Source organism: Calypte anna, chromosome 11 (genome assembly GCF_003957555.1).
Source record: "Calypte anna isolate BGI_N300 chromosome 11, bCalAnn1_v1.p, whole genome shotgun sequence".
Taxonomy (NCBI): domain Eukaryota; kingdom Metazoa; phylum Chordata; class Aves; order Apodiformes; family Trochilidae; genus Calypte; species Calypte anna.
Window position 1 is genome coordinate 2,035,483 of NC_044257.1, and position 26,364 is coordinate 2,061,846.

The following is a 26,364-nucleotide window of genomic DNA, read 5'->3' on the forward strand; positions in this document are numbered from 1 at the left end:
CTAACACCCTCCCAGCAGGCTTCATCTCACAAAGCCATGGGATCCAGAAACCTAAACACCCTCCTCTCTTAATAAAGAGGTTATAAAAGCTTCACTTCTTAACATTTCCAGTGAATTGCCAATTAGGACACCCTCATCTTCTAGAGGTGTGATCCTCAGGGAGGTGATGCCAGCTCTTGGCAACTGTGCTGGCAGAGGAACAGGCTCAAACCTGAGATCTTTCACCATGCCCAGCAGCAAGTCAGCAGGAGCTGGTCAGGCTGCCACAGGGCCATCCTGCCAGCCAGGGCACTCTGAGGTAGGAACACCCATTTTCCACCTGAAATTCATCCCCTCAAGCTTCCTTTTTCCACTGTTACCTAAGAAAATTCTCCTTCAGTCCTCAGCTTTGTCACACACTGAGCTCAGGAGTCAGTGCAGATCCATTTCAAACCTGCCTGTGTCTCCAGATGTAAGCAGCAAGACCCCCTCTGTCTGCCCTGTCCTTGTCTCTCAGCAGAGGTGGGTTTTTTTCAGACAAGGATCTGTCCCAGGAATCACACCAGGAATCAACACACTTCTATATTTCAAACATTCACCCAGGCACCAAAGTATCCAACATGAGCTTACCAGGGCTGAGGGGGAAACCTCAGGGTTCTCCCCAGGCAGAAACCCACCAGCACCCCAGCTCTGCTCATCAGGAGATCATCTCCTTGGCTAACACAGAGGACAGGAGCAGTGCCACAGGAGGAGAGGCTGAGAAAACTGGGTCTGTTCAGCCTGGAGAAGAGAAGGCTCAGGGGAGACCTTGTTATGATGTTCCAGTACCTAAAGGGCAGCTCCAAAGCAGATGCAGACTCCCTGTTTACAAGGAGTCCCATGGACAGGATGAGGGGCAATGGGCACAAGGTGCTCCTGGGGAGATTCTGACTGAACACAAGAGGGAAATGTTTCCCCCTGAGGACAGTCAGACACTGGAATGGTCTCCCAGGGGAAGGGGTGGATTCCCCCACATGGGAAAGTTGGAAGTCTCAGCTCCATGGGGTGCTGGGACATCTCAGATAAACAATAATATCAGAAGGGTTGGACCAGATGACCCCTGAGGTCCCTTCCAACCTGACATTCTGGGATCCTATGAACTCTGCACTTCAGGGCAGATGATGGTGAAGCCCCTGAATGCTCCAGGGCAGAACCAGGGGATGCTACACACACAAATTCTGCATGCTGAGCCTCTCCTTTGGTTTGCTCTGAAGCCATTTCTGCTGCAGATCTCCCTCTCCCATCCCATTTTCCAGCACTTGCTTCTTGGTTGCTTACAGCCAAGATTTGGAGGAGGAGTTGGGATGCAGGAAGGCAGGACTGCATCCAGAAGAACCTCATTTACCTGGAGAAATGGGATCTAAGGACTCCTGCCAGGGCAGTGTCAGAGAGGTCCCTCCCAAGCTGTGATTCTGTGTCCCATTCTCTGTCAATTCTGTGATTTACAAATGGGATCTAAGGACTTTTGCCAGGACTGGCAGGGCAGTGGCAGAGAAGTCCCCTCCCAGCTGTGGTTCTGTGCTCTGTCACACTCTGTCAATTCTGTGATCTTACAGTTCTGTGATTTTACAGGAGGGATGTTGGAAAGCAGAGAGAGAACAGGAAGGAGTGTGAGAGGCCGGAATGACAGAGCCCGTGTAACCCCGGTCATGCCACCACCCTGCAGGTGACAGCCCTGTCCTGGTCACCCCCCCATGAAGCTCCTGTGGTGCTGGGGTGTCCCTGCCTGTGTCTCAGGGTGCCAGGGGGCTCACCTCTCCCGAGTAGCTGTACTTCCCCTTGAGGATCTGCCGGTAGAGCCGGGTGCGGTTGTCGTCCTCGAAGGGCATGGTGCCACTCAGCAGGATGTAGGAGATGACCCCCAGGGCCCACATATCCACGGAGTTGGTGTAGGGTTTCCTCACCAGGATCTCGGGGGCGATGTACTCGGGGGTGCCACAGGTGGTTTTCATCAGGCAGTCGTCCCCCTTCTTGCGGGCACTGGCCAGCCCGAAGTCAGTGATCATGATCTTGGAGTCGGTGCCGGGGTGGTAGTAGAGGAGATTCTCGGGTTTGAGGTCCCGGTGGGTGATGCCCAGGCCGTGCAGGTACCTCACCCCGTCCAGCACCATCTGCAGCACCCGCGTGGCGTCCCGCTCGGTGAAGGAGCCCTTGGCGATGATGCGGTCGAAGAGCTCCCCGCCCGTGGCCAGCTCCATCACCAGGTACACCCTGTCCTGGGTCTCGAAGACCTCGATCAGCTGGATGATGTTGGTGTGGCGCACGCGGCGCAGGACGCTCAGCTCCGACTCGCAGACCTCCCGGCCCTCCCGGAACTTGGTCTCGATCATCTTGATGGCGTAGGGCTGGCGGGTGGCCCTGTGCTCCACCCTCACCACCCTGCTGAAGCTGCCCCGCCCGATCAGCGCCTTCACCTCGTACTTGGCGGTGACGCGGGGGTCGAACTTGGCCCGGTACTTGGCCACCTTGTTCCTGCGGGGAGGGGGCTCGGGGGGCTGGGGGTGGAGGGGGTGAGGGGGATGAGGAGGAGGGGAGGGGGAGCCCACCTTGATGAGGGTCCCCGGGCCCCCCGTGATGAAGTGTTTGTAGACGTCATGGTGGCCGCCGTAGGGTTCCACTTTTTTCACCAGGTCGAGCTGGACGTCTTTGGGGGGCTCGGGAAGCACCTTGCTGGTCCCACAGCCCATCACTGAAGGGGCTCAGTTCCCTATCAAGGCATCTTCCCAGGGCAGCACCGACCACATCCAGGGCAACTCCCACGTGGGAACCTTGGGAGCGGAGTGAGAGGAAAAGGGGGATGAAGGGAGGGAAGTTCCCAGAGTCCCAGAGCTGCTCCCGCAACCCGCTGAGGTCACTGCCCCTAAAACAGCCCCAGGCACAACAGGAGCCCCTGGAATGTCACCTCAGGGATGTGCAGTGACAGGGCAAGAGGGGACAAACTGGAGCACAGGAGGTTCCACAGAAACATCAGGAAAAACTTTTCCACTGTGAGGGTGAGGGAGCCCTGGCCCAGGCTGCCCAGGGGGGTTGTGGAGTCTCAGAGCCCCCCTGGAGGTGTCTGTGTGACTGCTGGAGGTGACCCTGCTCTGCCAAGGGGTTGGACCCCATGATTTTTTGGGGTCCCTTCCAACCCCTGACTCTCTGTGAAATCCCACAAATCCACCCTGATTCCTGTTCCCAGCTGAGCCCCCAATCCCAGGGGTGGCTGAGACTGGAAGGGGCCTCTGGAGTCCTTGTCCTGCACCAGCTGCTTGGGACAAATCAAACTCAGGGCATTTTCCTGAATTTGGTTTCCTCTGCTCAGCTCCACAGGGCAGCAGCCCCTCCAGATCCAGGAGTTCTGAAATGCCTCATCAGAGACCCCACAGAGGAGCTCAGGACCCCCCTCCCTCAGCGTGTGGCCACGGAATGTTCTGGACACTGAAGCTGGGGCTGAAACCTCCCAGCACTTTGCTCCTGGAGATCCAGGGATCTGCACAGAGCACACAGACTTTCTGGGATGGAAAAGACCTCCAAGATCAACTCCAACCCTTCCCCCAGCACTGCCCCGTGTCCCTCAGCACCACATCTCCAGGGATGATTCTCTGACAACCCTTCTGGGGAAGAAATTTTCCCTAATATCCAATCTTTTGGTTGGAAAAGACTCCTGTGATCTCATGAAGACAGAGTCACACTGAGCTTTGGATGCATTTTACCAATTAAGTCACTTCAGCCCCCAAAAAAGGCAGCCCTGGCCTCACCAGAGCAGCTTCCAGCTGCAACTCCCTCACCCTCCAGACCCTGGGAATTCCAGGTGGGCCGGGCACCTGTGGCTTTCCAGGTGGAGCTGGGAATAGGAGTGGGACTTCCAGCAGCTCCTCCAGCCTGGAGCAGAGGCAGCTCCTGATCCTCACACCCCCTGAAGGCAGAGCAGCCCCAGAACAGCTCCTGCTGTGCTGCCACCAGGGTGGTGCCTCAGGCTCCCCCAAAGCTGACCCCCTGAAAATGGCCCCCTGGAAGTGACCCCCTGGAAGTGGCCCCCTGGAAGTGACCCCCTGGAAGTGGCCCCCTGGAAGTGGCCCCCTGGAAGTGGCCCCTTGGAAGTGGCCCCCTGGAAGTGGCCCCTTGGAAGTGGCCCCCTGGAAATGCCCCCTGGAAGTGAACCCCTGGAAATGACCCCCTGGAAATGACCCCCTGGAAATGACCCCCTGGAAGTGACCCCCTGGAAGTGACCCCCTGGAAGTGACCCCCCTGGAAGTGGCCCCCTGGAAGTGACCCCCTGGAAGTGACCCCCTGGAAATACCCCCCTGGAAGTGACCCCCTGGAAGTGGCCTCTGGAAGTGACCCCCTGGATATGCCCCCCTGGAAGTGAACCCCTGGAACAGACCCCCTGGAATTGCCCCCTTACCATCCCCCAGCGTGTCCTCCCTCATTCACCACCTCTCCAAGGAGCTCCTCAGCAGCACCAGCAGGACAGGAGCCCTGGCTGCTCTTCCATCAATGTGGAGAAACAAGAAATGCCTCAGGGGGGCACCCAGCAGCAGCTTGCACCACACCCAACCTGGAAAGCAAGCCAAGAGGGCTGTGGTTAGGATGGGATCCCCAAGTCAGGCATCATGGAAGAGCCATGGAGTTCAGCAGGGCACCAGGGATGAACCCACCTGGGCTGCTCTGCAGAAAGGAAAAAGAAACCCAAACCCACAGAAAGTTTGGGTGAGTTTCCCCATGAGCTGTCCTGAAACTGGGTGCTCACCCAAAGCACCCTCACCCTGACCAAAACAAATCAATAAAATCCTGACCAGGGGCTCCCCCTGAGTTTTCCTCAGCATTTTCAGTGAAGAGGAAGAGAGTGAGAGCAGCCCCAGAGAGACTTTGGGAAAAGGCATCAGGAGAAATGGGGCATCAGGAGCTCATTCCCAGCTGGAAACCCCATTCTGGGCAGGGGCTGAGGGAGCACTGGGACCCTGGAGCTGTAAGTGGTGAGAAGGAAGAGGGGGTTTGTGCTTCAGTGCCCCCTCCTCTCCTTGGACAGGCAGCACCTCCCACCCTACAGCTCTGCAGGGCAACACTTGAGCTCCCCCTGACACTGCAGTGTTCTGCCCTGCACAGGGCCTCAGAGGTTCCTCCCACGAGGGGGTCCCCACGGCCACAGAACATCAGCCCCCCCGAGGCTGAGCAGCCCCTCTGCTGCCCACTGAGTGCCCCCCAGCCTGAGCTTATCGAGTGTCACTCCCTGCAGGGTGTCAGTGAGGGGAGGGGGAGACCCCAGCTCTGAACTGCCTGAAAACGCTCCCCCAGAGCAGCCCTCACCTCACACTTACACCCCCACACAGCCATGAGGGGAAAAGAGCCCTGAGAGCACCTGACCCTCGGCTGTACTCATCAATCCTGACACCCCCCTGGGCTCCCCAGCGGCGGGCTGGGGATGGCAGCCCTCGGGGGGGCATCCTGAGGACAAACCCAGGGCTGGAGCCCCAGGCCAGGGACTGCCCGCACCTCCCAGCGCGCTGTGCCCGGAGAGGGGGAGCCCTGGCAGGCCCGGGGCCGAGGCTGTCGCTGCGGCAGGAGGTCCGGGTGGCAGAGGGGACGCTCCGGGGACAGCCCGGGCTCCCCCCCCGACCCGCGGCCCAGCACCCCCAGGAGCAGCTGAGGCGCCGGGGCCCTGCGGAGTCACCCCGGGAGGGAGGGGGAGGGAAAGGGGCGGCGAGGCCGGGGCTGCCCGCCCAGCCCGGTTCGGTCCGGTCCGGTTCGGTTCGTTCCCAGCAGCCCCGGGGCCGTCCGGACCCGCACTCACCTGGGCCCGCTGCAGCCCGGCCTCGGCGCCGCCTCCTGACGTCATCACAGAGCGCCAGGGACGCCCGAGGGGGCGGGGCCGGGGAGAGGAGCGGGAGGGGGAGGGAGCGCCCCCACTGGGATCTAGCGCCCCCTAGCGGCCCCGCCGGGAACTGCCGAGAGAGGAGAAGACGGGATGGGATGGGATGGGATGGGATGGGATGGGATGGGATGGGATGGGATGGGATGGGATGGGATGGGATGGGATGGGATGGGAGGGGAGGGGATGGGATGGGATGGGATGGGATGGGATGGGATGGGATGGGATGGGATGGGATGGGATGGGATGGGAGGGGATGGGAGGGGATGGGATGGGAGGGGATGGGAGGGGATGGGATGGGAGGGGAGGGAGGGGAGGGGAGGGATGGATGGGATGGGATGGGATGGATGGGGATGGGATGGATGGGATGGATGGGATGGGATGGGATGGGATGGATGGGATGGGGATGGGATGGGATGGATGGGATGGGATGGGATGGGATGGAGGGGAGGGGAGGGATGGGATGGATGGAGAGATGGAGGGATGGATGGATGGGATGGGATGGATGGGATGGGATGGGATGGATGGGATGGGAGGGGAGGGGATGGGAGGGGATGGATGGGATGGGATGGGATGGGATGGGATGGGATGGAGGGATGGGATGGGAGATGGGATGGGATGGATGGATGGATGGGATGGGATGGATGGGAGGGAGGGGATGGGATGGGATGGGATGGGATGGGATGGGATGGGATGGGTGATGGGGTGGGATGGATGGGATGGGGATGGGATGGGATGGGATGGGATGGGATGGGATGGAGGGGAGGGGATGGGATGGGATGGGATGGGATGGGATGGGATGGGATGGGATGGGATGGGATGGGATGGGATGGGAGGGGATGGGAGGGGATGGGATGGAGGGGATGGGAGGGGATGGGAGGGAGGGAGGGGAGGGGAGGGGAGGGGATGGATGGGATGGGATGGGATGGGATGGGGATGGGATGGGATGGGATGGGATGGGATGGGATGGGATGGAGGGGAGTGGGATGGGATGGGATGGGATGGGATGGGATGGGATGGGATGGGATGGGATGGCAGGGGATGGGAGGGGATGGGAATGGGATGGGAGGGGAAGGGATGGGATGGATGGGATGGGATGGGATGGGATGGGATGGGATGGGGATGGATGGGATGGGAGGGAGGGGATGGGAGGGGATGGATGGGATGGGATGGGATGGGATGGGATGGGATGGGGATGGGAGGGGATGGGATGGGGAGGGGATGGATGGGATGGGGATGGGATGGGATGGGATGGGGATGGAGGGGATGGGATGGGATGGGAGGGATGGGATGGGGTGGGATGGATGGGATGGGTGGGAATGGGATGGGATGGGATGGGATGGGATGGGATGGGATGGGATGGAGGGGATGGGATGGATGGGATGGGATGGGATGGGAGATGGGATGGGAGGGAGGGGAGGGATGGGAGGGATGGATGGATGGGATGGGATGGGATGGGATGGGATGGGATGGGATGGATGGGATGGGATGGATGGAGGGGATGGAGGGAGGGGATGGATGGGATGGGATGGGATGGATGGGATGGGATGGGAGGGATGGGAAGGATGGGATGGGATGGGATGGGATGGAGGGGATGGGATGGATGGGATGGATGGATGGGATGGGATGGGATGGGATGGGATGGGATGGGGTGGGATGGATGGGATGGGATGGGATGGGATGGATGGGATGGGATGGGATGGGATGGGATGGAGGGGATGGGAGGGGAGGGATGGATGGGATGGGATGGATGGGATGGGATGGATGGGATGGGGGATGGATGGGATGGGATGGGATGGGATGGATGGGATGGGATGGGATGGGATGGGATGGGGTGGGATGGATGGGATGGGGTGGGGTGGGATGGATGGGATGATGCCCTCTGATCCAGAGCCCCCACTGCCTCCTGGTCTGGGCCCGTGGTGTGAGGCTGGGTGGGTGTCAGCAGCTCCCTGAGAGCTCCCATTCCATGGAATGGTTCCCAGCAGGGTGGGAATCCTGCTGGCTCCAACATGGCAGTGGGAGGGACTCAGGGATCAGCAGCAGCAGCAGCAGAGGGGAAACCCCAGGCTGGGAGCCAGCATCCCTCTGCAAGGATGGGATTCCTCTGGGATTCCCATCTCCCAGCAGTGGCTCCCCATGAGGGATGCTCCCTAAAAGCAGGCTGGGAGCACTGGGATGCTGGTGGGAGCACTGGGATGCTGGTGGGTCCCCAGGGATGTGCCCTCTCCTGGGGGATGCTCAGCTCTGCTCCCAGGTAAATCCTGCTGGGCTGGGAGAGCTCCGGAGTTCCCTTCCCATCCCCCCCTTCCCTCCTGGATCCAGCATCTCCCTGGGTTTGTCATTCCCATGGAGTGACAGGAACCACCTGGAGCTCCACATCCAGGGGGATTCCTGCTGTTCCCGGGATGTGGGAGTCCAGGAGGGGAGGAAAAGGTCCCTGTTTATCCCTGGATGGAGAGGGGGGGTCCTGGGTGTCCTCTGAGCCCTCCCGGGGCAGGATGGAGCTGAAGGTCCCAGCAGAGGTCGGGAGGGGTTGGGGGGGGGGTTTAGGGGGAGGAAGTTCAATTAAAAGCTGCTTAAAAAAAGAAATCCCAGTTCCCATATGCCTCTCTGGAAGGGAAAAAGAAAAAAAAATAAAATGAAAGCCCCAAAGCTGAGCCCTGGGAGCAGAGGTGACCCCAGCTCAGTGTCCCCACCATGCCCAACCCCGGGGATGGGCCTGGGGCTGCCTCCCAGGGCTTCCTGATGGGAATCTGGGCAGAATTCCCTGTGGGGGGCAGGGATGGAGCCAGCCCTGGAACAGGGGGTCCCCCAGCATGGCCCAAACCCCCCTCCTGTCCCCAGGGCCTTGCTGGGGGACACTGGGGCAGGCAGGGAGCCCACCCACCCCCCATACATCCCTCCCCAAAAGTGAGGAGCCTTTTCCCAGCCCGCAGAGCTTTTCCCTGGCACGGGAAGGGAGGATCCATCCCTGTCCTGCTGGGATCTTGGTCCCGGTGTCACCGTGCCAGGGGTGCTGCCCCGAGCACTGGGGGTGCAGGGACCTCCCAGCCTCTTCTGCAACCCCAAGAGGCGCCCCCAGGCAGTGGTGCAGCCCCCTGGGACCCCTCTGCTTCCCTTGGGGTGGGGGTTGGGGTTTATTTCATTTGATTTTCTTTTTTAATAATTGAGGTTTTCTCTTAGGAAGGAGGGAGGGAGATGATGGCTGCAGAGCGTTTAATCTCCTGCCCAGGGAAGAGCAGAAAGCAAATTAGGATTGAGTCCAATTAATTTGCCTTGATGGGCAAAGCCTGGAGAGCAGCCACAGCTGGGAATTACCCAGGGAGCACAAACTGGGTCACCCCAGCTTCAGAATGGGACCCGGGGCTTTCCCAGCACTCCCAGTACTCCGAGGCACTGGGACCAGCAGCTCCTGTCCGTCCCCCCCCGGGACCTGTCCTGGTGCCAAGGAGGAGGCAGCTGCAGGGATCAGGATTTGTCCCTTCCCACCAGGAGGACAGGGCCCAGAGAGGGTCCCTGGGGGTCAGCATGGCTGTCCCTGAGGTCCCTCCTGTCCCTGCTCTCCCTTCCATCCCTCCTGTCCTTCCTGTCCCTGATGTCCCTCCTGTCCCTGATGTCCCTCCTCTCCCTCCCATCCCTCCTCTCCCTCCTGTCTCTCCTGTCCCTCCTGTCCCTGATGTCTCTCCTGTCCCTCCCATCCCTCCTCTCCCTCCTGTCCCTCCTGTCCCTGCTGTCACCTGGCAGGGCCACTCTGTCCCTTGCAGGACCCCGGGTGACAGGGTGACCACGGGCACTGCTCTGCCATGGCCCTTGGTGCCATGGGTGTCACCAAGCAGGGGGCAGCCCCAGTGCCCCCAGTGCCTGCAGGGCTGCAGGACAGGACAGGACAGGACAGCCATGCCTGGGGACACGGTGACACCTTCCAGCTGCAGGACACCCCTGGCAGCCTTGATCCTCTTAAGCACTCCATGGGGCTCCAGCATTAACTCAGCCTGAAGCAGAGGATTGTCAGGAAGGGGAAGGGAAAGACCCAAGGGATTATCCCCCAGCACGGGCTGTGGGGACAGGCAGCTGCCAGGCAAGGAGAGACAGGAGGACACTGTGTGTCCCCCGTGTCCCCTGGGGGCCTGGGACAGGAGGATGCTGTGCCCTGTGTCTCCTCATCCTGGGACAGGAGGACATTGAGCCCCATGTCCCCTGGGGGTCTGGGATAGGAGGATGCTGTGCCCCGTGTCCCCTGATGTCCAGGAGGATGCTGTGTCCCATGTCCCCTGATCCTGGGACAGGAGGATGCTGTGCCCTGTGTCCCCTGGGGGTCTGGGACAGGAGGATGCTGTGCCCCGTGTCCCCAGGCTCAGCACTGTCCCCTGACAAGGTGACACCCCAGAGATCAGGGATCCCACATTTGGGTGATGAGATCCGAGGAAAAGCTTTCAGCAGCACCAGGAGCAGGGCCTTCCCCATCCTGACAGGATCAACCAGGATCAAGGTGTCCCTGGAGCATCCCCAGCCCCCCCTGCAGCCTCCTCCCCCTGCTCCCCCCCACAGCTCTGCTGCTCCCCACTCCTGATCCCTGCTGCCCCATCCCTGGAGCAGGAATTCAGGGAATCCCAGCCCCTTCCCTGATGGACACAGCCAAGTGAAACCCCAGCCCTCTGTTTGCCTCAGGGCCTGGAGGGGAGCTTCACTTCTCTGGTTTTTCCCCCCTCTATCATCTTGGCTAAAAAAAAAACCCAGCCCCAAATCTCTTCTTCCCAGCAAGCCCCAGTTGTGAACAGGGCCAGGTAGAGCAGCACCAAAAGGAAAGGGATGGAAAATGAGATTCCTCTTGGAAAATCTCCTCGTGCCACTGGAGTTACCCATCAGAGGACGAGGTAGCAGCTGATGAAAAGAGAAAAAAATAAAAATAAATATCTATATCTCCATAATGACAGGAACTGTGCTCTGCTCAGGTGCCCTTCCAAACCAGGAAACCCTTTGCCCATCTCCACGGGGAACATCCCGAGTGGCTCTCCCTGAAAAGCAGCCCTGGGATCCAGTGAGGGGTTGGGAATCTGTGGTGCAGCCACCCCGAGGGGACAGGGATCTGTCCCGGGCTGCCTGGTGTGGGGACAGAGCCGGGGAGCCCCCGGGGAGCTCCAATCCCTGGAGCAAACCCAGAGCTTGGGAAGGGCACGAGCTGCACCCCGGGCAGAGAGAGAGGAGCCGTGGTTCCTATTAAAATGTTTTAATATAAATATAAACTCATCTGAAGGGCTCCAGGAGGGGACTGGGGGGGTTCAGTGGGGGGGAGTGTGGGTGCTGAGCTGGGGCATCAGGGGACCAAACCAGGGCATGGGTTGGAACCCCACAGCGGGCTCTAGAGCTGGGGCAGGGACAGGGACAGCAGGGACAGGAGGGACAGGAGGGACAGCAGTGCCAGGAGCCGGGGCTGCGGGGCAGGGGCTGAGCCCCTCAGTGTGTCCTGGTTGGTCTCAGTGTCCGGGTGGGTGCTGGGCAGGAGCCCCCGGGCACTGCAGAGCTCCTGCAGGTTCCCCTGGAACTGGATCTTGCGGGATTCCTGGCGCAGGGATTCCCAGATGGCAGCAGCATCCTGGGGACAGCTGGAGAGCACTTGGGTGGCACAGGAGTGGAAGTCATCCCAGGAGCTGGGGACAGGGACAGGAGCTGTGTCTGTGTGAGTGTGACACGGGGGGGACACAGGGGGGGACACGGGGGGATGACACAGGAGGGACAGACAGGGGTTGACACAGGGGGGTGACACGGGGAGTGACACAAGGAGGTGACACAGGGAGTGACAAAGGGGTGACACAGGGGGGACGCACACGGGGGTGACATGGTGGGTGGCACAGGGGAGTGAGCTGAGGGGTGGCAGAGGGGGGTGACACAGGGGGTGGCACAGGGGGGACAGACAGAGGGGGTGACACAGGAGGTGACACAGGGGGTGACAGAGGGGGTGACACAGGGGATGACACAGTGGAATGACAGAGGGGGTGACAGAGGGGGTGACACAGGGGGGACATACAGGGGGGTGACACAGGGGGTGACAGGGAGGTGACACAGGGGGTGACACAGAGGGGACACACAGGGGTGACACAGGGGACACACACAGGGGGGTGACACAGGGGGTGACACACAGGGGGTGACACTGACTTGCAGATGGTGTCCAGCTCCTGCAGGTCCTCGCTGCCCTCCTCCCGCTGCCTCCGGACACTCTGGGCCATGCTGTCCCCCAGGCTGATCAGGCAGGCAGCAAAGCCCCTGTAGATGGTGTCACACCTCCCCGCCATGCTGAGGGGCTCCTGGCTGCTGGCTGCAGGGCAGAGGACAGACCCTGATCAGCCCCCCGGGACCCCCCGCCCACCCAGCTCAGGGACACCAGGATGGGAGTGACACCAGGGACCAAACGTGGCTTGGGGACAGAACCCCCCTGTCCCATGTCCCACCAGACCCCCAAATCCCCCCCCCCCCCCAGACCCACAGAGAGGAGAAGCTGCCCTGGGGCTCAATGTGACACCGGGTGGTGACCCCAGAAGCATCAGGGGACAAGCACTGTGTGGCTGCTCTGCCTTGGGCACTCCCCAGAGCCATCTGTCCCTGCTCTGATCCCCTAACAGCAAAGATTAATTTCTGACTACAACAGGGAAAAAAATAAAAAAAAAACTAAAAAAGGAACAAAAAAAGAAACAAAAACAAAAGCAAAGAAGCAAAGGCTGCTGCAGCGGGAGGGGAGAGGAGCAAGGGAAAGGAGGAAGGGGGAAGGGAAAGAGGGAAGGGAGAAAGAGAAAAGGGAAAGGTGGAAGGAAAAAGGGAAAGGGGGAAGAGAAAAGGGAAAGGGGGTGGGTAAGGAAAAATGGGATGGGAAAAGGGGAAGGGGCTGGGGAAAAGGAAAGGTGGAAGAGAAAGGGGATGGGGAAAGGGGACAGGGAAGGGGGGAGATGAAGGAGAAGGAAGGTAGGGAAGGGTAAAATGAAGGTGGAAAGAGAAAGATGAAGATGGAAGGGGAAAGTGGGAAGATAAATATGAAAGGGGAATGGGAAAGGGGGAAGATAAAAGGGGAGAGGGAAGGAAAAGGGGAATGGGAAGGAAAAGGGGAAGTCCAAAAAGCACCAGTATATGGCTGGAAGGCAGGGAATTGAGGTGTGCTCAGCTTGGCTCTTCCCCAGGGTCACTTCTGAAGGTGCCTCCACGGGTGAGAGCCTGGGACCTCTCTCAGCTGAGGATGCTGGAAAGGTGTGAGGAGAGCAGGAGCTCCCAGAAGGAGCTGAAAGTTTCCCAGGATGTTTCTAGGGAGCAGTGTGCTGTGCCTCTGGCACCCCATGTCTGTGTCCCGGGAACAGGGCCATGAGCAAACAGCTCTGGCCAAGGAAAACCCCAGGGAGAGCCTGAAAGCTCAGCCTGTGGCAGGACACGGTGCTTCTGATGAGAAACCCCCTGAGCACAGCACCCAGGAAGGTCTCGGGTAGGTAGCAAAGATCCCAGCTGTTGATGGAGAAGGAGGGATCTGTTGCTCCTCTTTTGGTCCTGCCCAGCATCAGGATTGTCCCCCCCCTGCCCAGGGACCCTCCAGCCGACTGCTCCCTGACACCACTCGGGTTTTGGCCCCTTATGCCCGGTGCTAATTCCCTCCCTCTGCCCGGGTCTCCTGATGGGAGAGGGAGGAAGCAGTGGGGAAAATCCCCCCCGCTGGAAAACTGCGAGGGGAAACCCCCCCCGGGGCTCGGGCAGGGAGAGACCCCCAAGGGAAGGGCAGGGAGGGAGCCCGGGGTGCTGCACACATCGCTGCCTCCGAGAGAACCCCCAGATCTGTCCCGATCCTGCCCGAATCCTCCGCTCTCTGAGCCCCAAAGCCGCCCCCGCTTTGACGGTTCCGTCCCCCCGCGTGGTGCGGTACCGGGCCGGGCCAGCCCCGGGCTCCCGCATCCTTCCCGGGACCGGGGTGTCTGCGGGCATCGCCGCGCCCGGAGCCGCACAGGTTCGTGTCTGAGCTCTGGGAAGAGAGGGAGAGGGTGGAGGGGCCAGAAAGGTTCGGGAGCTGCTGGGAGAGCGTTCCCCAGCGGAACCGGTGCCCTCCGGGCCCCCAGGTAAGGAGTGAGGGCAGGGAAAGGAGGGAGGAGAGCAGGGAAAGGCAGGAGGAGGGCAGGGAAAGGGAGGAAGAGGGCACGGAAAGGCAGGAGGAGGGGAGGGAAAGGGAGGAAGAGGGCACGGAAAGGCAGGAGGAGGGGAGGGAAAGGGAGGAAGAGGGCACGGAAAGGCAGGAGGAGGGCAGGAGGGAAAGGGAGGAAGAGGGCACGGAAAGGCAGGAGGAGGGCAGGAGGGAAAGGGAGGAAGAGGGCACGGAAAGGCAGGAGGAGGGCAGGGAAAGGGAGGAAGAGGGCACGGAAAGGCAGGAGGGCAGGGCTGGCTCCGGGAGCCGCATCCCGGGACCGTCCCTGCGGGGCAGAGGGTCCCCTCCCTGCCCGGAGCGGAGGATCACCGGGCTCGGAGCACCCGGACACCCCCGTTCCCCTCAGCCAAAGCGGAACAGGGCCGGGGAAAGGTCCCGCTCCCCCCCGGCAGCCTCCCCCAGCCCCGGGGGTCCCCGCGGCACTCACCGAGGTGCAGGAGCAGCGGGAGCAGCGGGCACATCAGCCCCCTCGACCCCAGCAGCCGCCACCACCCGCAGCCCATGCTCATGCTCACGGACACGGACACGGACACGGACACGGACACCGACACCGCGTGCTCAGCCCCGCCCCGGCCCGGCCCCGCCCAACCCGCATCCCGGGGAGGACCCCCCCGGGCCGTACCCCGAGGGAGGAGCAGCAGTTTTGGGGTGAACGGGGCCATTCGGGGGGGCCCTCCCGCAAGCAGCCACCCCGCAGCGCTCGTAAATCCTCCCGGCAGGAAAATCCTGGAATAGCGGGGGCTGGAAGGGACCTTAAGGCTCAGGCAGACCCAACCCCTCCCATCAGACCGGGCTGCCCTAAGCTCCCTACAACCTGTTCGTGAGCGCTTCCACAGCTCCCCCGGGACTGCTCTTCCCACTCCAAAGCTGAAGCTGAGATTCCAGAGAGGATCTGGGAAGGAGCATCCCGGCCCCCTGCCTCAGCTCCAGCCAGGAGCTCATCTGTCCCAGACATTCCAGGTGCTCAAGAACTGGTCCCAAAAGCCCTGCAGTCTTCTTTCCACAGCACAACAGAAGCAGATTATCTTTTTTTTTTTCTCAAAAAGTTGTTTATTGAACTATTAATGTTATTTCAAAAAAAAAAAAAAAAGTTTAGATCAAAAGAAAAACCCTGGTGTAAAACCAAAATTAAACTTCTAAACCATGGACATGCTCTGATGTACAACAGAACTGAGTTCCCCCTGCACTGCCCAGGAGGAGCTGGGACAGGGGCAGGGCAGACCCAGAGTTGCAGAAAAGCCCATTCCAGCTCAGCTGACATTCTCCCTCCCGGCCACAGCAGGGAGGAGGAGTTCGAGTCCTTGGCTAAGGGACAGGGACTGTGTTCTGGGGGAGAAGGAAGATGTGACCCCAGGAGCCCTTTGCACAGGGCTCAGCTCCCTTCTCCCTGCTCTGAAGGGATCAGAAATCCCTGGGATACCCTTGGGCTGCCAGCCAAGCCTCGGGGACGGAGGGGCAGGTGACAGAGAGGAGACTGAACTCTCTCAAAAAGAGGCTACTTAGGAAAAATAAGCCAAGTGGGCGTTCAGGGACTATTTGGGACTATACACGGATGGCGTTGGCCTTAGGGACAGCACACACAAGTTGAGAGATTTCCTGGCAAGAGCTCTTTGCACAAGCCATAGGTGGTTAGTAACTACTGGGTCTGCTGGCTCCAGAGAGCAGCCCACGAGGTGTCCAGCTCCTCCTAGGTCATGCTGGGGGTGACCAGGCCCTGGAGCATGATCATCAGGCGACGGGCAGGCTTGCTCAGGGTGTTGTGGGGTTCCACCTGGACAAACTGGAAGAGCTTCTGCCTGACCTGGGACATCACTGAGCCCATGTGGTCCCTGGTAATGGGGTCACTCTGGTCCAGGTGCATCACTGCTTCCTCCAAGTAGCTGAAGGAGAGAGAGAGGCAGGGGTTAGAACAAGGCCCGGGGTGCAATCCCACTCTGATTCAGTTCATTTCAGCACCAAAGGTGCACAGCTCTGGGCACTGCAGTGTGTTCAGCCACTGGAAAACAGATGGCAGCAGCAGCAGCAGCACCCACCTATCCATTCTTTCCTACCAAAGGGCAGCCAAACAGAACAGGATTGTCTGTTCTATTCTGTTTCTGCAACATGTGTAACACAACCTGAACCACAGGGCACAGCACTGAGCTACAGGTCTCTGCACAGCTGGAGGTGGCACCTGGCCACAGGCCATGCCACAGCTCTCTGGACATTTTCTTTGATGCCTTTTTAGCATAAACAGAATTAGTCACTTATCAGCCTGTAAAAATCCTCAGCAGAGAGGCTTATTTCATGTAGGGAGCTATTTAAGGTCTTCTTCCAATAAAACTATAGCTATGCCCAGGAAGGGATGGGGGAAGAGCAGGAGTTTTACCAACAAACCTTCCTGACATTCAGAACTGTAGAAACTTTCAGACTGCAGCCCAAGAGCAAGGCAAGGAGGTCACTGCAGGAGGTGGTCACTAACAGACCAGCCTGAACCCAACAGCACCAACCCCAGCTCTGATTACTGCCTCACCTCACATGCCAGGAAGAGCCCACAGAAGCTCCAACCTTCCAAGCACAAAGCAGCAGCTCCCACCTCCAGGCAGCAGAGGTGAAAGCAGAGCCAGGCTGAGGTCTGCCCAGGCTCAGGGCCCCTGCTCTGATCATACTCACTTCAGCTTCAGCTCTGTGCGAGTGCCCAGGTCTGAGGAGAGCTGCTGGATGAGGGAGAGCAGCACTGGCTGGGACAGGGGGCAGGGGTGCTGCCCAAACACCTGCTGAGCATCCACAGTCTCACAGACATACAGCACCAGGTTGAGATCAGCTGCTGTTAGAGCCTGAGAAAGACAGAGCCAGAAAGGAGGAGGAGGAAACCACAGTCAGGTGAGGGAGATGGGACAGAGGAGGAGGCAGCCCCTCTGCCCTGGGGCAGCCCAAGGGCTCACTGGGCTCCTCTGGGAGCAGAATTCTCCACAAACCCAGCTGTCCATGCAAGCAGGACCTTGCTTGGGCTCAGTCTGGGCTCAAGAGGACCCCAGTGCCCTTCCCAAGCAGAGCAGAGCCCAACCAGAAGGGGAGCAGCTCACAGTCAGCAGGGCCAAGTTTGCATCCCCTGGCACAGCTCTGCTCTTATTCCCAGAGGAATTTATCTGCAGCAGCTCTAGGGCTCTGCCTCTCTACCCCAAGGCAAGGTCAGGCCCCAGCTGGGGATCTGCCTGCAGAGGCTGGGAAGCTCCTGCTCTTCAGGGGGGCACCACATGCCCCTGCCAATGGCAAAACACTCCAGCACTGGAGCTCCTGGAGCAGAGAGACTGTGCTGGCAGGGCATGGGCGGAGAGGACAGAACTGAAGTGCTACCAAACCACCAACCTGCCCAGCTCTGGCTTTTCAGTGCACTTCTGTGTCGTTTGTTGTGGGATTTCATCCACAGCTCAATAACCTCTTCCCCCCCATGCTCCATCCCCTAAGCAGCAATGGTGCCTGCTGCCTTGGTACCTGCTGGAAGGCTTGGTTGAGGTGTCCCTGCTGGAGGAGCTGAAGGATGTGAGTTTGCTGGGAATGGAAATCCAAGTGAGCAGAAGGGATGGGAGTCCCGGCTGCCGAGCGCATGGCCTGGACAATGCTGGATGTGACAGCTGCCTGCTGCTCCTTCATGGCCAGGCTCACCTCCCCTTTAATGACCCTCTGCACCTGGGCCAAGATAGACTCCTGCATGCTAAAAAGACAAACAAACCCCAGAGGCAGCTGTGAAAATGAAGAGCTGAGGGACCAGGCTGCACAGAAAGTTGTAGCTATGAGAAGCAGAGGGCTGCTTCCCTATGGAAGGGTGGCTCCCAGAGTGAATACAAATGGAAAGGTGCTGGCAAGGCAGCTCTTCAGCCAACAAAGGTGGGAGGTGCTGGGATTCTGTGTGGGAAAGTGATGCTTCAGGGAACCAAGTCTCTCATTACAGAGCATCTGGAATCCTCTCATGTCCCCAGCTCACCAGGCTGATCAGTTCATCCCCCACTGGGCCCTGGTTTCCACACCAGGGCTGACATAGTTTTCCAGCCTGCAGGTGACACCTTCACAGTGACTGCCACCCAGCCTGAGCACCCAGCCAGCTCACAGTCCACACTCCACTGCTGGGTTCCACCTTTCCCTCAGGGCTGGATTCTCCCCTCTCACAAAGGGCACAAAGCATTGGACCTGGTCCCGCTCAGATGGACCAGCAGAACCTCCCTGGGAGCAAGCACTGCCCATGCCATGGGAGCAGAACTGTCTGGGAGCCTTCCTGCCAAGTCTGAGCTGCACCTGATCTGCTCTGATGTCTGTGTTCTAATGGTTTGAAAGACAGGGCTGTTCTGGCTGCCAGGTGACCACCAGCCACATCTGGGAACTCTGCACCAGCTTCACCACACAACAGCACATCAGGAGCACATCTGGAAACCAGGATAGCCAAGCACAAACTGCTGAGGAGCAGCTGGGAGGACAGAGGAGCCTGCAGAAACTGCATGTGCCCCAGGGTAAGAAGAAAAGCCTTCAGAGGCCATTTCAGAATGGGAACCCTGGTCAGAACTGAGTGTACTTTTGGGCTGCACAGGTCCTTGTGTCCTCCAGCACACCCCCAGGACACTGACCAGCAGCCCCCAAGCTTGCACATGCAGCAGCAATCCAGCTGCTTGCTGGAAACTCTCTGTGCTCTCCACTTTGTGGTGCCCCCCAGAGCAGCCCAGCAGCCCTGCCCTGCTGTGCCCAGAGCCAAGGAGCAGCCCTGGGGTGACGGATGCCTCGTTCCCACAGCTGAGAGGGGAGAGGGTTTTGTTAGGCTGCTGCACACACCAACAGCTCTTCCCACAAGCCCAGCTGCCAACTTACTTGCCCACGATGATGTGGAGCTGGTGCTGCACCTCAGCATGGACACTGGCAGCCACAGAGGATGCCAACTGCTCCGTGCTGCTCTGGAAGGTGCTGAGGAGCTGCCGCAGCTGATGCAGCAGAGGGTCCCGGGCCTCCTGCTCTCGAACCTTCTTGTTCTTCAGGTGAGCCTCCAGCTGCTGGATATCTGCAACAAGCAGCAAGAAAGGGGCTGGTGCCATCAGTGCCTCTGGAGTCCTCCAGAGCAGAAACCCAGCTGTGTCCTCCAGCAGAAGTGATGGCTGAGCCCGTGGGTGAGGAGAGGAGAGAGGCAAAGGGTTTGGGTTTGGTCTGGGTTCATAGAACCATAGAATAGGCTGGGTTGGAAGGGACCTCAGAGCTCATCAAGTCCAACCCTTGATCCACTCCCCCCGTGGTTCCCAGCCCATGGCACTCAGTGCCACATCCAGGCTCTTTGGAAAGATCTCCAGACACGGAGAATCCACTACTTCCCTGGGCAGCCCATTCCAATGCCTGAGCACCCTCTCCAGAAAGAAATTCTTTCTCATCTCCAACCTAAACCTCCCCTGGCACAACTTGAGACCCTGCCCTCTTGTCTTGTTCCACTGACCTAGAAATTCCTCCAGCCTCCCCATCCCACAGGATGACAGGAGACAGCTACAAAGCTCTCTTGTAACAGACCATTCCAGGCACTGTTTGCTCAGGCCAAGATAAAAGTGGGAGTGAGGCTATTTGATGATCTGCATTAGTGATGGAGTCCAAGGGCAATGAAGAAAGAAACTTTTTTTTTTTTTTTTGGTCAGAAATCACATCTGCAGAGATCAATGAGATGTATTTTAAGATATTTTATGAACTGGTCTGACTAAAAAGGAAAATCATGTAGAGTCTGTTTGTGAGAGACCTGTGAGGAAAAGGAAGGGTGCAAACTCATGAGCAGCTGGAGGCACTTTGCAAATCTACAGACAAGAGGAGCTGTAGTGCCAGCACCAGCTCCAGGCCCCCCCAGACACCAGCTTCAGGGTAACACCTGCCTGGCTTCCCAGATGGCTAAGAGAACTGGAAAGGCCTTCTCCAGTGCATCAGAGCATAATTTTCCTTACTTTTGAGTATCATTTGGATTTTTTTCCAGCATGACCTCTTCAGTCACTGTCCAGCCTCTCTCTGATCATCCCCATATCCTTCTCTAAATGTTCCCCAATCCACGACCCCTCTGAGATGAGGGCCTAGCTGCAGGAGTGGTAACCCCAACCATCATCTCCCCAATACCACTGTGGTGTCTAACCCCACAGCTGGGCTTTACTGGTAAAGGGATTAAGTCACAGACTCAAGAATGACCCCAAGGGTTTTGCTGCGTGGGTCAGAGAGGCCACGGGGGAATCTCTCTGTTCTTACAGCACTACCCACAAACCCCTCCTCTCTTCTGATCTCTAAGTGTGACATGGAGTGTGCCTTCATGGGCAAAAAGGTTCAACAGTTACCACTGAAACACTGAAACCCACAGCCAGGAGGCCAACTTGGTGCCAGGCACTGCCACAGATCCTCTGCATGGAGGAAACCCCGAGAGGAAACCACTCACATTCCTGTGTGCCCTGCTTGAAGGTGTCATTGATCTGCTGGAACATGGACTGGCAGCTCTTCTCAAAGGCTGGCAACACAACAGTCTGAAATGCTTCCCTGTAGGCAGCCTGGATGGGTCCCTGCAGGGTGTCAGCTGTTGCCCTCACCACAGCATCTGTAAGGTTCTTAGAGCAGACACAGGAGAATTTCAGCAGCTGAACAACAGGAGCAGAGGTACACAGACACTGTAGGTCCCTGACACACACCCTCACCAGACAGGGACAGCCCAGAGCCAACAGCATGGATCCCCTCATCTCTTTCCACTAGCCAGGCTGCCCCACAACCCCTCTGATCCACAACCCTCATGCCCCACAACAAACCTCTGCCCCACAACAAACCCCGTGCCCTACAATAACCCCCCGTGCCCCACAACAACCCCTCTGCCTCACAACCCCTCTGTCTCATAACAACCCCCGTGCCCTACAACAACCTCCCTTGCCCTACAACAACCCCTCTGCCCCACAACAACCCCTCTGTCCCACAACAACCCCCCGTGCCCAACAGCAACCCCCCGTGCCCCACAACAACCCCTCTGCCCCACAACAACCCCCTTCCCAACACCTCTGCTGCAGAACCAGGGCAGGTGGCAGAGGCAGCCATGGATCCTGCCCCTGCTTCCCTCCCACAAGCCACATTCCCTGCCAAGGCAAGGACCAAGCTTCTGCTCCCAAGATATTGAGAAGTAGAGAGCAGAAGAGCCAAGCTTTTACCAGTTTTCTGACTGAGATGGTCCTAAAACCCCTGCTGCAGTGAGAATTCTCTCACTACATCACAGAATCCCAGTCTGGCTGGGGACCTTTTAAGGCTCATCCAGTTCCCCCCCCTGCCCAGGCAGGGACACCTCCCCCAGCCCAGGCTGCCCCATCCAACCTGACCCTGAACACTTCCACACCTGGGGCAGCCACAGCTTCTCTGGGCAACCTGGCCCAGTGTCTCACCACCCTCACAGCTCAGAATTTCTTCCTAAATCTCCCCTCTTTCAGCTTAAAACTGTAACCCTTTGTCCTATCACTCCATGCCCTTGCCAGAAGCCCCTGCCCAGCTTTCCCATTGCCCTCCAGGCACTGGAAGTTGCTCTGAGGTCTCCCTGGAGCCTTCTCCAGGCTGCACACCCCCAGCTCTCTCAGCCTGGCTCCACAGCAGAGGTGCTGCACCCCTCCAATCATCTCCAGGGCCTCCTCTGGGCTCACTCCAGTTGCTCCATGTCCTTCCTGTGCTGGGGAGCCCAGAACTGGACCCAGCACTGCAGAGGGGTCTCACCAGAGAGGAGCAGAGGGTGTTGCAGCCCAGGACATGGTTGGTTTCTGATCTGCCAGCACACACTGCTGGCTCATGTTGAGCTTCTCATCAATCAACATCCTCAAGTACTTCTCCTCAGGGCTGCTCTCAATCCCTTTTCCACCCAGCTTGGATTTGTGCTTGGGATTTCCTGACCCAGGTGCAGCACCCTGCACTTGGCCTTGTTGAACTGTGAGGTTGTGTAAAGGGAAGCAAGGGCTCTTGATTTCTCTAGCTAAATGAATGAAAGGGCCAACCAAGTAAAGCAGGCAGTGGAGTACCCCATGAGCTCACCCTCCTGATGAGCCCAGGAAAGAGCTTTAACCACTGACAGCTGAAATGAAACCTTATCTGGAGATATGGGTGAGGGCAGGAGGCACGAGGAGTCCCTACCCAGGCAGGTGACAACTCAGTGTCCCCAGGAAAAGCTGCAGTCAGGTGCTCCTTACCTTTGATTTCACCAGCTTGGTGATACTCTCTTTTAGTGTCCCCTCCACAGCTGTGAGCTTGGCAGCAACAGCACTACTGAGCTGGCCAGCAACAGGGTCCATGCTCTTGGAAATGCCTGCACACAACACACACAGGTCAAATTCTAGAGTCACACTTCAACACCTGAAAAAGAAAATGAAGTCAAACTCTTCTAGGATGTGACACAGTGAAGGGCAATGGTCTTGGGAAGCTAAGGTTGGATATTAAGAGAAACTTCTTGCCAGGAAGGTGACACAGCTCTGCAAGTCACCAGAGATGCTGTGGAACCTCCAGGTTTTCCACGAGGAGGTTTTCAAGACTTGTGCTGAAAAAGTCACAGCTGACCTGATCTAGAACAGCCCTGCTTTGAGCAGAATGGTGAGCACTATGGCCACAGGAGGCTTTGTGTGTCTTCAAACACTTCCCTACATGGGTGGTGACACTGCTGCTAAGGAGGACAAACCCAAATTTAAGTTTGCTCAATATTCCCAAACTCCTTCGTCTCTTCCACCACCCTCCTCAGAACAGCCCCCAGAAGCTTTGATGGGTTATAATGGGAGGTCAGACCATGCTCTCTGGCAAGTTGCTCTTCCTGGGGAGCCTCTTCCCCCTCCAAAAGCACCAGCTCCTCTCTGAGCTTACAGGGAAGTGCAGTGACTGCTGCTCAGGGAACCCAACTCCTGCCTCTCCGAGTGCCACCGCTCCCACGCAGCGCCTGTGCAGCCCCTGCAGGGCTGATCCCAAGGATCTGCCCCTAAAACCCGGGTGACACCACTCACACTGTGGCACAGTTTTCTTCATCTCCTCACGAATGGTTCTCTCCAGACGGGTGCAGACAGCAGTTGAGAGGGACTGAGAGAGCTGCTGGGCCAGGTGCTCCTGGAGCTGCCCGTTGCGCTGCTGCCCTTCCGTCAGCGCCCGGTCGAGTCTCCTCTCTGATGAGGACATGTCAAGGAGCACAAAGAACAGGTTTCCTCTCTGCTCTCAGTACTCCTCTCCACAAAGATGGACCCTAGCCTGACCTCCAGAGGCTCAGTGAGAGGAAATTTGTGGCTCGGGTGAAAGCAGGATTGCTGGGGTGCAACAGGATGCCCTTAAAGGATGGAGGTGAGAGGAGAGCTCTGGAAGATGTGGTAGGGAAAGTCAAACAGCTCAAAGAGGCTCACTCAGCCCTCTGCAGTGGGACAGGGAGAGAGAACAGGATGGGTAACCATGAGAAAGCTCACAGGTTGAAATAAAGGCAGTTTAACAAAAGCTGTACATGAGAGCCAAGTAAACCAAGGAATTCATTCACTCCTTCCCATCACCTGGCAGGTGTTCAGCCAGCTCCAGGAAAGCTCCATCGTGCATGGTGGTGGCTTGAGATGACCAACACCATCACTCCAAACTCCTCCCCTTCCTCCTCCTTTCCTGAGCACACCATCACACCCTACAAGCCATTGCTTTGGGCAGCTGGGGTCCCCTTCTTCTTGTGCACCCCCAGTCTGCTCCCTGGTGGAGCAGCCTGAGAGAGGGAGAAGGTCCTGAGAGGGTTCAGCAAAAGTGCAGAAACACCAGAGTGTTACTGACTGTGTTTTGGCCACAAAACTTGCCACTGTATGTGCTGCTATGAAGAAAATCAACTCTATCCCAGCCAAAACCACCAAAAAACCCAAGAGTCCACCAAAAGCTAATTGGGAAAAACTTTTCTACAAGATGTAACACACACACACTGCATGGGGGTAAATGCAAGCTTCCTAAAAGCTCACCCCACTTCATAAAGCAGCCAGGCTCTGAAGGACCCCTCCCAAACACTGAGGTGTATGCTGATCCTAAACAAAACCAAAAAAAACCCCAGCAAAACCAAGAGTGAAAAGACAATTCAGGTGCTGAAAAGTCAGGGCAGGTACCAAGTTGTGCAGATGGAGAGAAATGATCCCAATATTACAATATAGGTGTAGACTCCCAACTTAATTAGAAATCTAACTAAAAATATTGGTATGAAAATACCAGCCTGGTTGTCAAAAAGGAAAATCCAGGACTAATTCAGAGAGAAAAGAGAAATCCTTATCATGTCACACAAGTGAAGAGTGGTTTCAGACACCACACAGGTTAGAGCTGTTCCCAGTTTGGGGAACATGACAAAACTCAGTGCAGAAAAGGATGCACAGGGACTACTGACAGTACTATAAAAATAAATAAAAATAAATTTTAGGTTTAAAACACCCCCCCCATAACAAAGCAGCTTTCAGACAACACAGAATGGACCTGTGGAGAGCAGGGAGGAGAGCTGTACACTCAGCTATGCAGCATGTCAGTCTGAGGCTATTCCTGGTACAAATGCTGCCTGGCCTTGAGGAGGAAAGGATCAGCCCATAATTAATTCCTCCTGGGCAAGTGGCCACTGCAGGACAAAGGGTTGGGTGCACCCCCAGTCTGCCCCAGCATGGCAGCACTTGGGCATCCTGATGGGCAACAAGAAGATTTAGAGGTATGGAGAAGGGATCAGTTCTGCTCCATCCTGAGTTCCATGCCCTTGGAACAGGAGCAGGAGGAGCTGGAATGGTTCCAGTGCAGCCTCACAGCCCTGTAACCCAGGTGACTGAGATCCTTCAGCACCTTTTGCTTTCCTCATGCCTCTGGTCTGCCTCGCAGCCTTCCACCCCCTAACTCCCAACATCTGGGACCAAGGATACGTTCCTGCTCCTGCTGGGAGTCAATCACCCTCTCCACATGGCCCATAAGGGAGCTCTGGATGGCATCCAGGTGATCTGTCAGCCTCTGGAGCAGCTCCATCTGGCTCTGCCGCAGCTCTGAGAGCTCCCGCTGCTGGCTCCTCAGGATGCACATCAGCTCATCCTGGAATTCCAGAGACACCTGCATGGGGAGAGGACAAACATTCCTTTCCAAGAGGATCAGGGGGCAGTCGAGCTTCCTGCTGGGTGGTGCAGCACCCCTCGTGTCTCAGGCTGAAGTGTGACACAAAGCCTTGGCCCTGTTTCTCTGATTTACTTCTAAGACTTTTGTGCCAAGAAATAAACTGGTAGAAGTTTATTCCCACATGGAATTCTCATAAATGGTTCCTTAGAATATCCTCAACTGTTCAGATTCAAGACTCTCTTCAAAACTGCCACCTAGCAGAAAACAGAAGAAAACAGATTCTGTTCACTTTTGGCCAAGTACTGAGAGGGTTCAGGCCTTGGAATGTAAATAAAGACCCGAAACAGCTTAGGAAAGGAGTTGTGCAATGAGCAGTGCAAGAAGAACATTTCCTGGCTCACTTTTTCATCCCTTTTACTTCTTTATGAATAATCAAACAACTGGAAAAACCTATCTACAAAAATACCCGAAGGAGGAATACCCAGCAAGGGCAGTTTAAGAAGTGGGCACAACTCAGGTGAGACCATTTTCTGACAGACATGGAGGTACTTTCAACAAGGACAAGAAATTCCAACAGGTCATCCATCCCCAATGTGACCCTACCTGTGCTGGGAACAGCTTGCCCTGCTCTCAGCACATGCAAGTCATCCCAGCAGGGAAGAGGAAATGGGGGAGCAGAGCTTTGGATGACCCAGGGCTTGTGAGAACCCAGAAATGCAAAGCAGGCAAGGGTGGGAAGGAAGCAACCTCCTGGGAAGTGCTGAGCAGCTCCTCTGCTCCATCAGTCAGAGAGCAGAGTGTTGCCAAGCCCCAGGGCAGCCACAGCTCAGCCTGCCTGGGCCTGGCCAGCAGAACCTCCATGAACTGGGGTGAGCTTTGTCTCAGGGCTGTTGTCAGACAGTCACTGGAGCCTGGGACAGGCTGTGAGGCAGCTCTGACTCACCTGGTTGTTGGATGATCTCGGTGACTGGTTCACATCCCTGGAAATAAAAAAAAAAAAAGTGGTAATCCAGTCATGGCAATTAATTATTATCCAAGTCTTCTGCCAAGACAGATCACATCTTTTTACGGCTGCTTTAGATTTTACAGTCCCACTCATGCTTCTCTTTTGCCTACTAAAACATGAAGGTGATGAAATCCTTACAGCACTGGGGCTCCATCATTTGCACTGTCCACAGGCCCTGAAGTTCCTTACAGGTTGGGGCCATTGCAAGGAGAAGATTTGAACCAAATCTTAATGCACCAACCAATGTACACTGATTTTTCA

At 57.6% G+C, this 26,364-nt stretch overlaps 3 protein-coding genes across 5 annotated transcripts in view; all 3 read right to left on the reverse strand.

The window, feature by feature from the left end:
• Window positions 1-5,831, reverse strand: part of PSKH1 (protein serine kinase H1) — a 38,805-nt gene extending 32,974 nt beyond the window's left edge. Inside the window, exons 1-3 of one of the 2 annotated variants that reach the window (XM_030457800.1) lie at window positions 5,792-5,831; window positions 4,406-4,558; window positions 1,773-2,786 (exon numbers count right to left, since the gene is read on the reverse strand). In XM_030457800.1, coding sequence (XP_030313660.1) covers window positions 1,773-2,705 — 933 coding nt within the window. In that variant the 5' untranslated portion in view covers window positions 2,706-2,786; window positions 4,406-4,558; window positions 5,792-5,831. Of the gene's footprint in view, window positions 1-1,772; window positions 2,787-4,405; window positions 4,559-5,359; window positions 5,435-5,791 lie in introns of those variants that run through there. The other variant, XM_030457801.1, reaches the window with a different exon arrangement.
• A 5,430-nt stretch (window positions 5,832-11,261) lies between these two features.
• Window positions 11,262-14,552, reverse strand: NRN1L (neuritin 1 like; the record flags this gene model as incomplete). The annotated part of the gene is made up of 3 exons (XM_030457952.1): window positions 14,467-14,552; window positions 12,026-12,185; window positions 11,262-11,520 (listed from the first exon to the last, which is right to left on the reverse strand). Coding segments are annotated over exons 1-3 (501 nt in total), but the record flags the coding sequence as incomplete, so codon positions are not given.
• Window positions 14,553-15,075: 523 nt separating this feature from the next.
• The window catches only part of EDC4 (enhancer of mRNA decapping 4), a 37,225-nt gene continuing 25,936 nt past the window's right edge, over window positions 15,076-26,364 (reverse strand). Inside the window, exons 21-29 of one of the 2 annotated variants that reach the window (XM_030457807.1) lie at window positions 26,041-26,077; window positions 24,914-25,094; window positions 23,018-23,173; window positions 22,220-22,335; window positions 20,452-20,617; window positions 18,876-19,062; window positions 17,514-17,733; window positions 16,692-16,855; window positions 15,076-15,919 (exon numbers count right to left, since the gene is read on the reverse strand). In XM_030457807.1, coding sequence (XP_030313667.1) covers window positions 15,727-15,919; window positions 16,692-16,855; window positions 17,514-17,733; window positions 18,876-19,062; window positions 20,452-20,617; window positions 22,220-22,335; window positions 23,018-23,173; window positions 24,914-25,094; window positions 26,041-26,077 — 1,420 coding nt within the window. In that variant the 3' untranslated portion in view covers window positions 15,076-15,726. The remainder of the gene's footprint in view (window positions 15,920-16,691; window positions 16,856-17,513; window positions 17,734-18,875; window positions 19,063-20,451; window positions 20,618-22,219; window positions 22,336-23,017; window positions 23,174-24,913; window positions 25,095-26,040; window positions 26,078-26,364) is intronic. The other variant, XM_030457808.1, reaches the window with a different exon arrangement.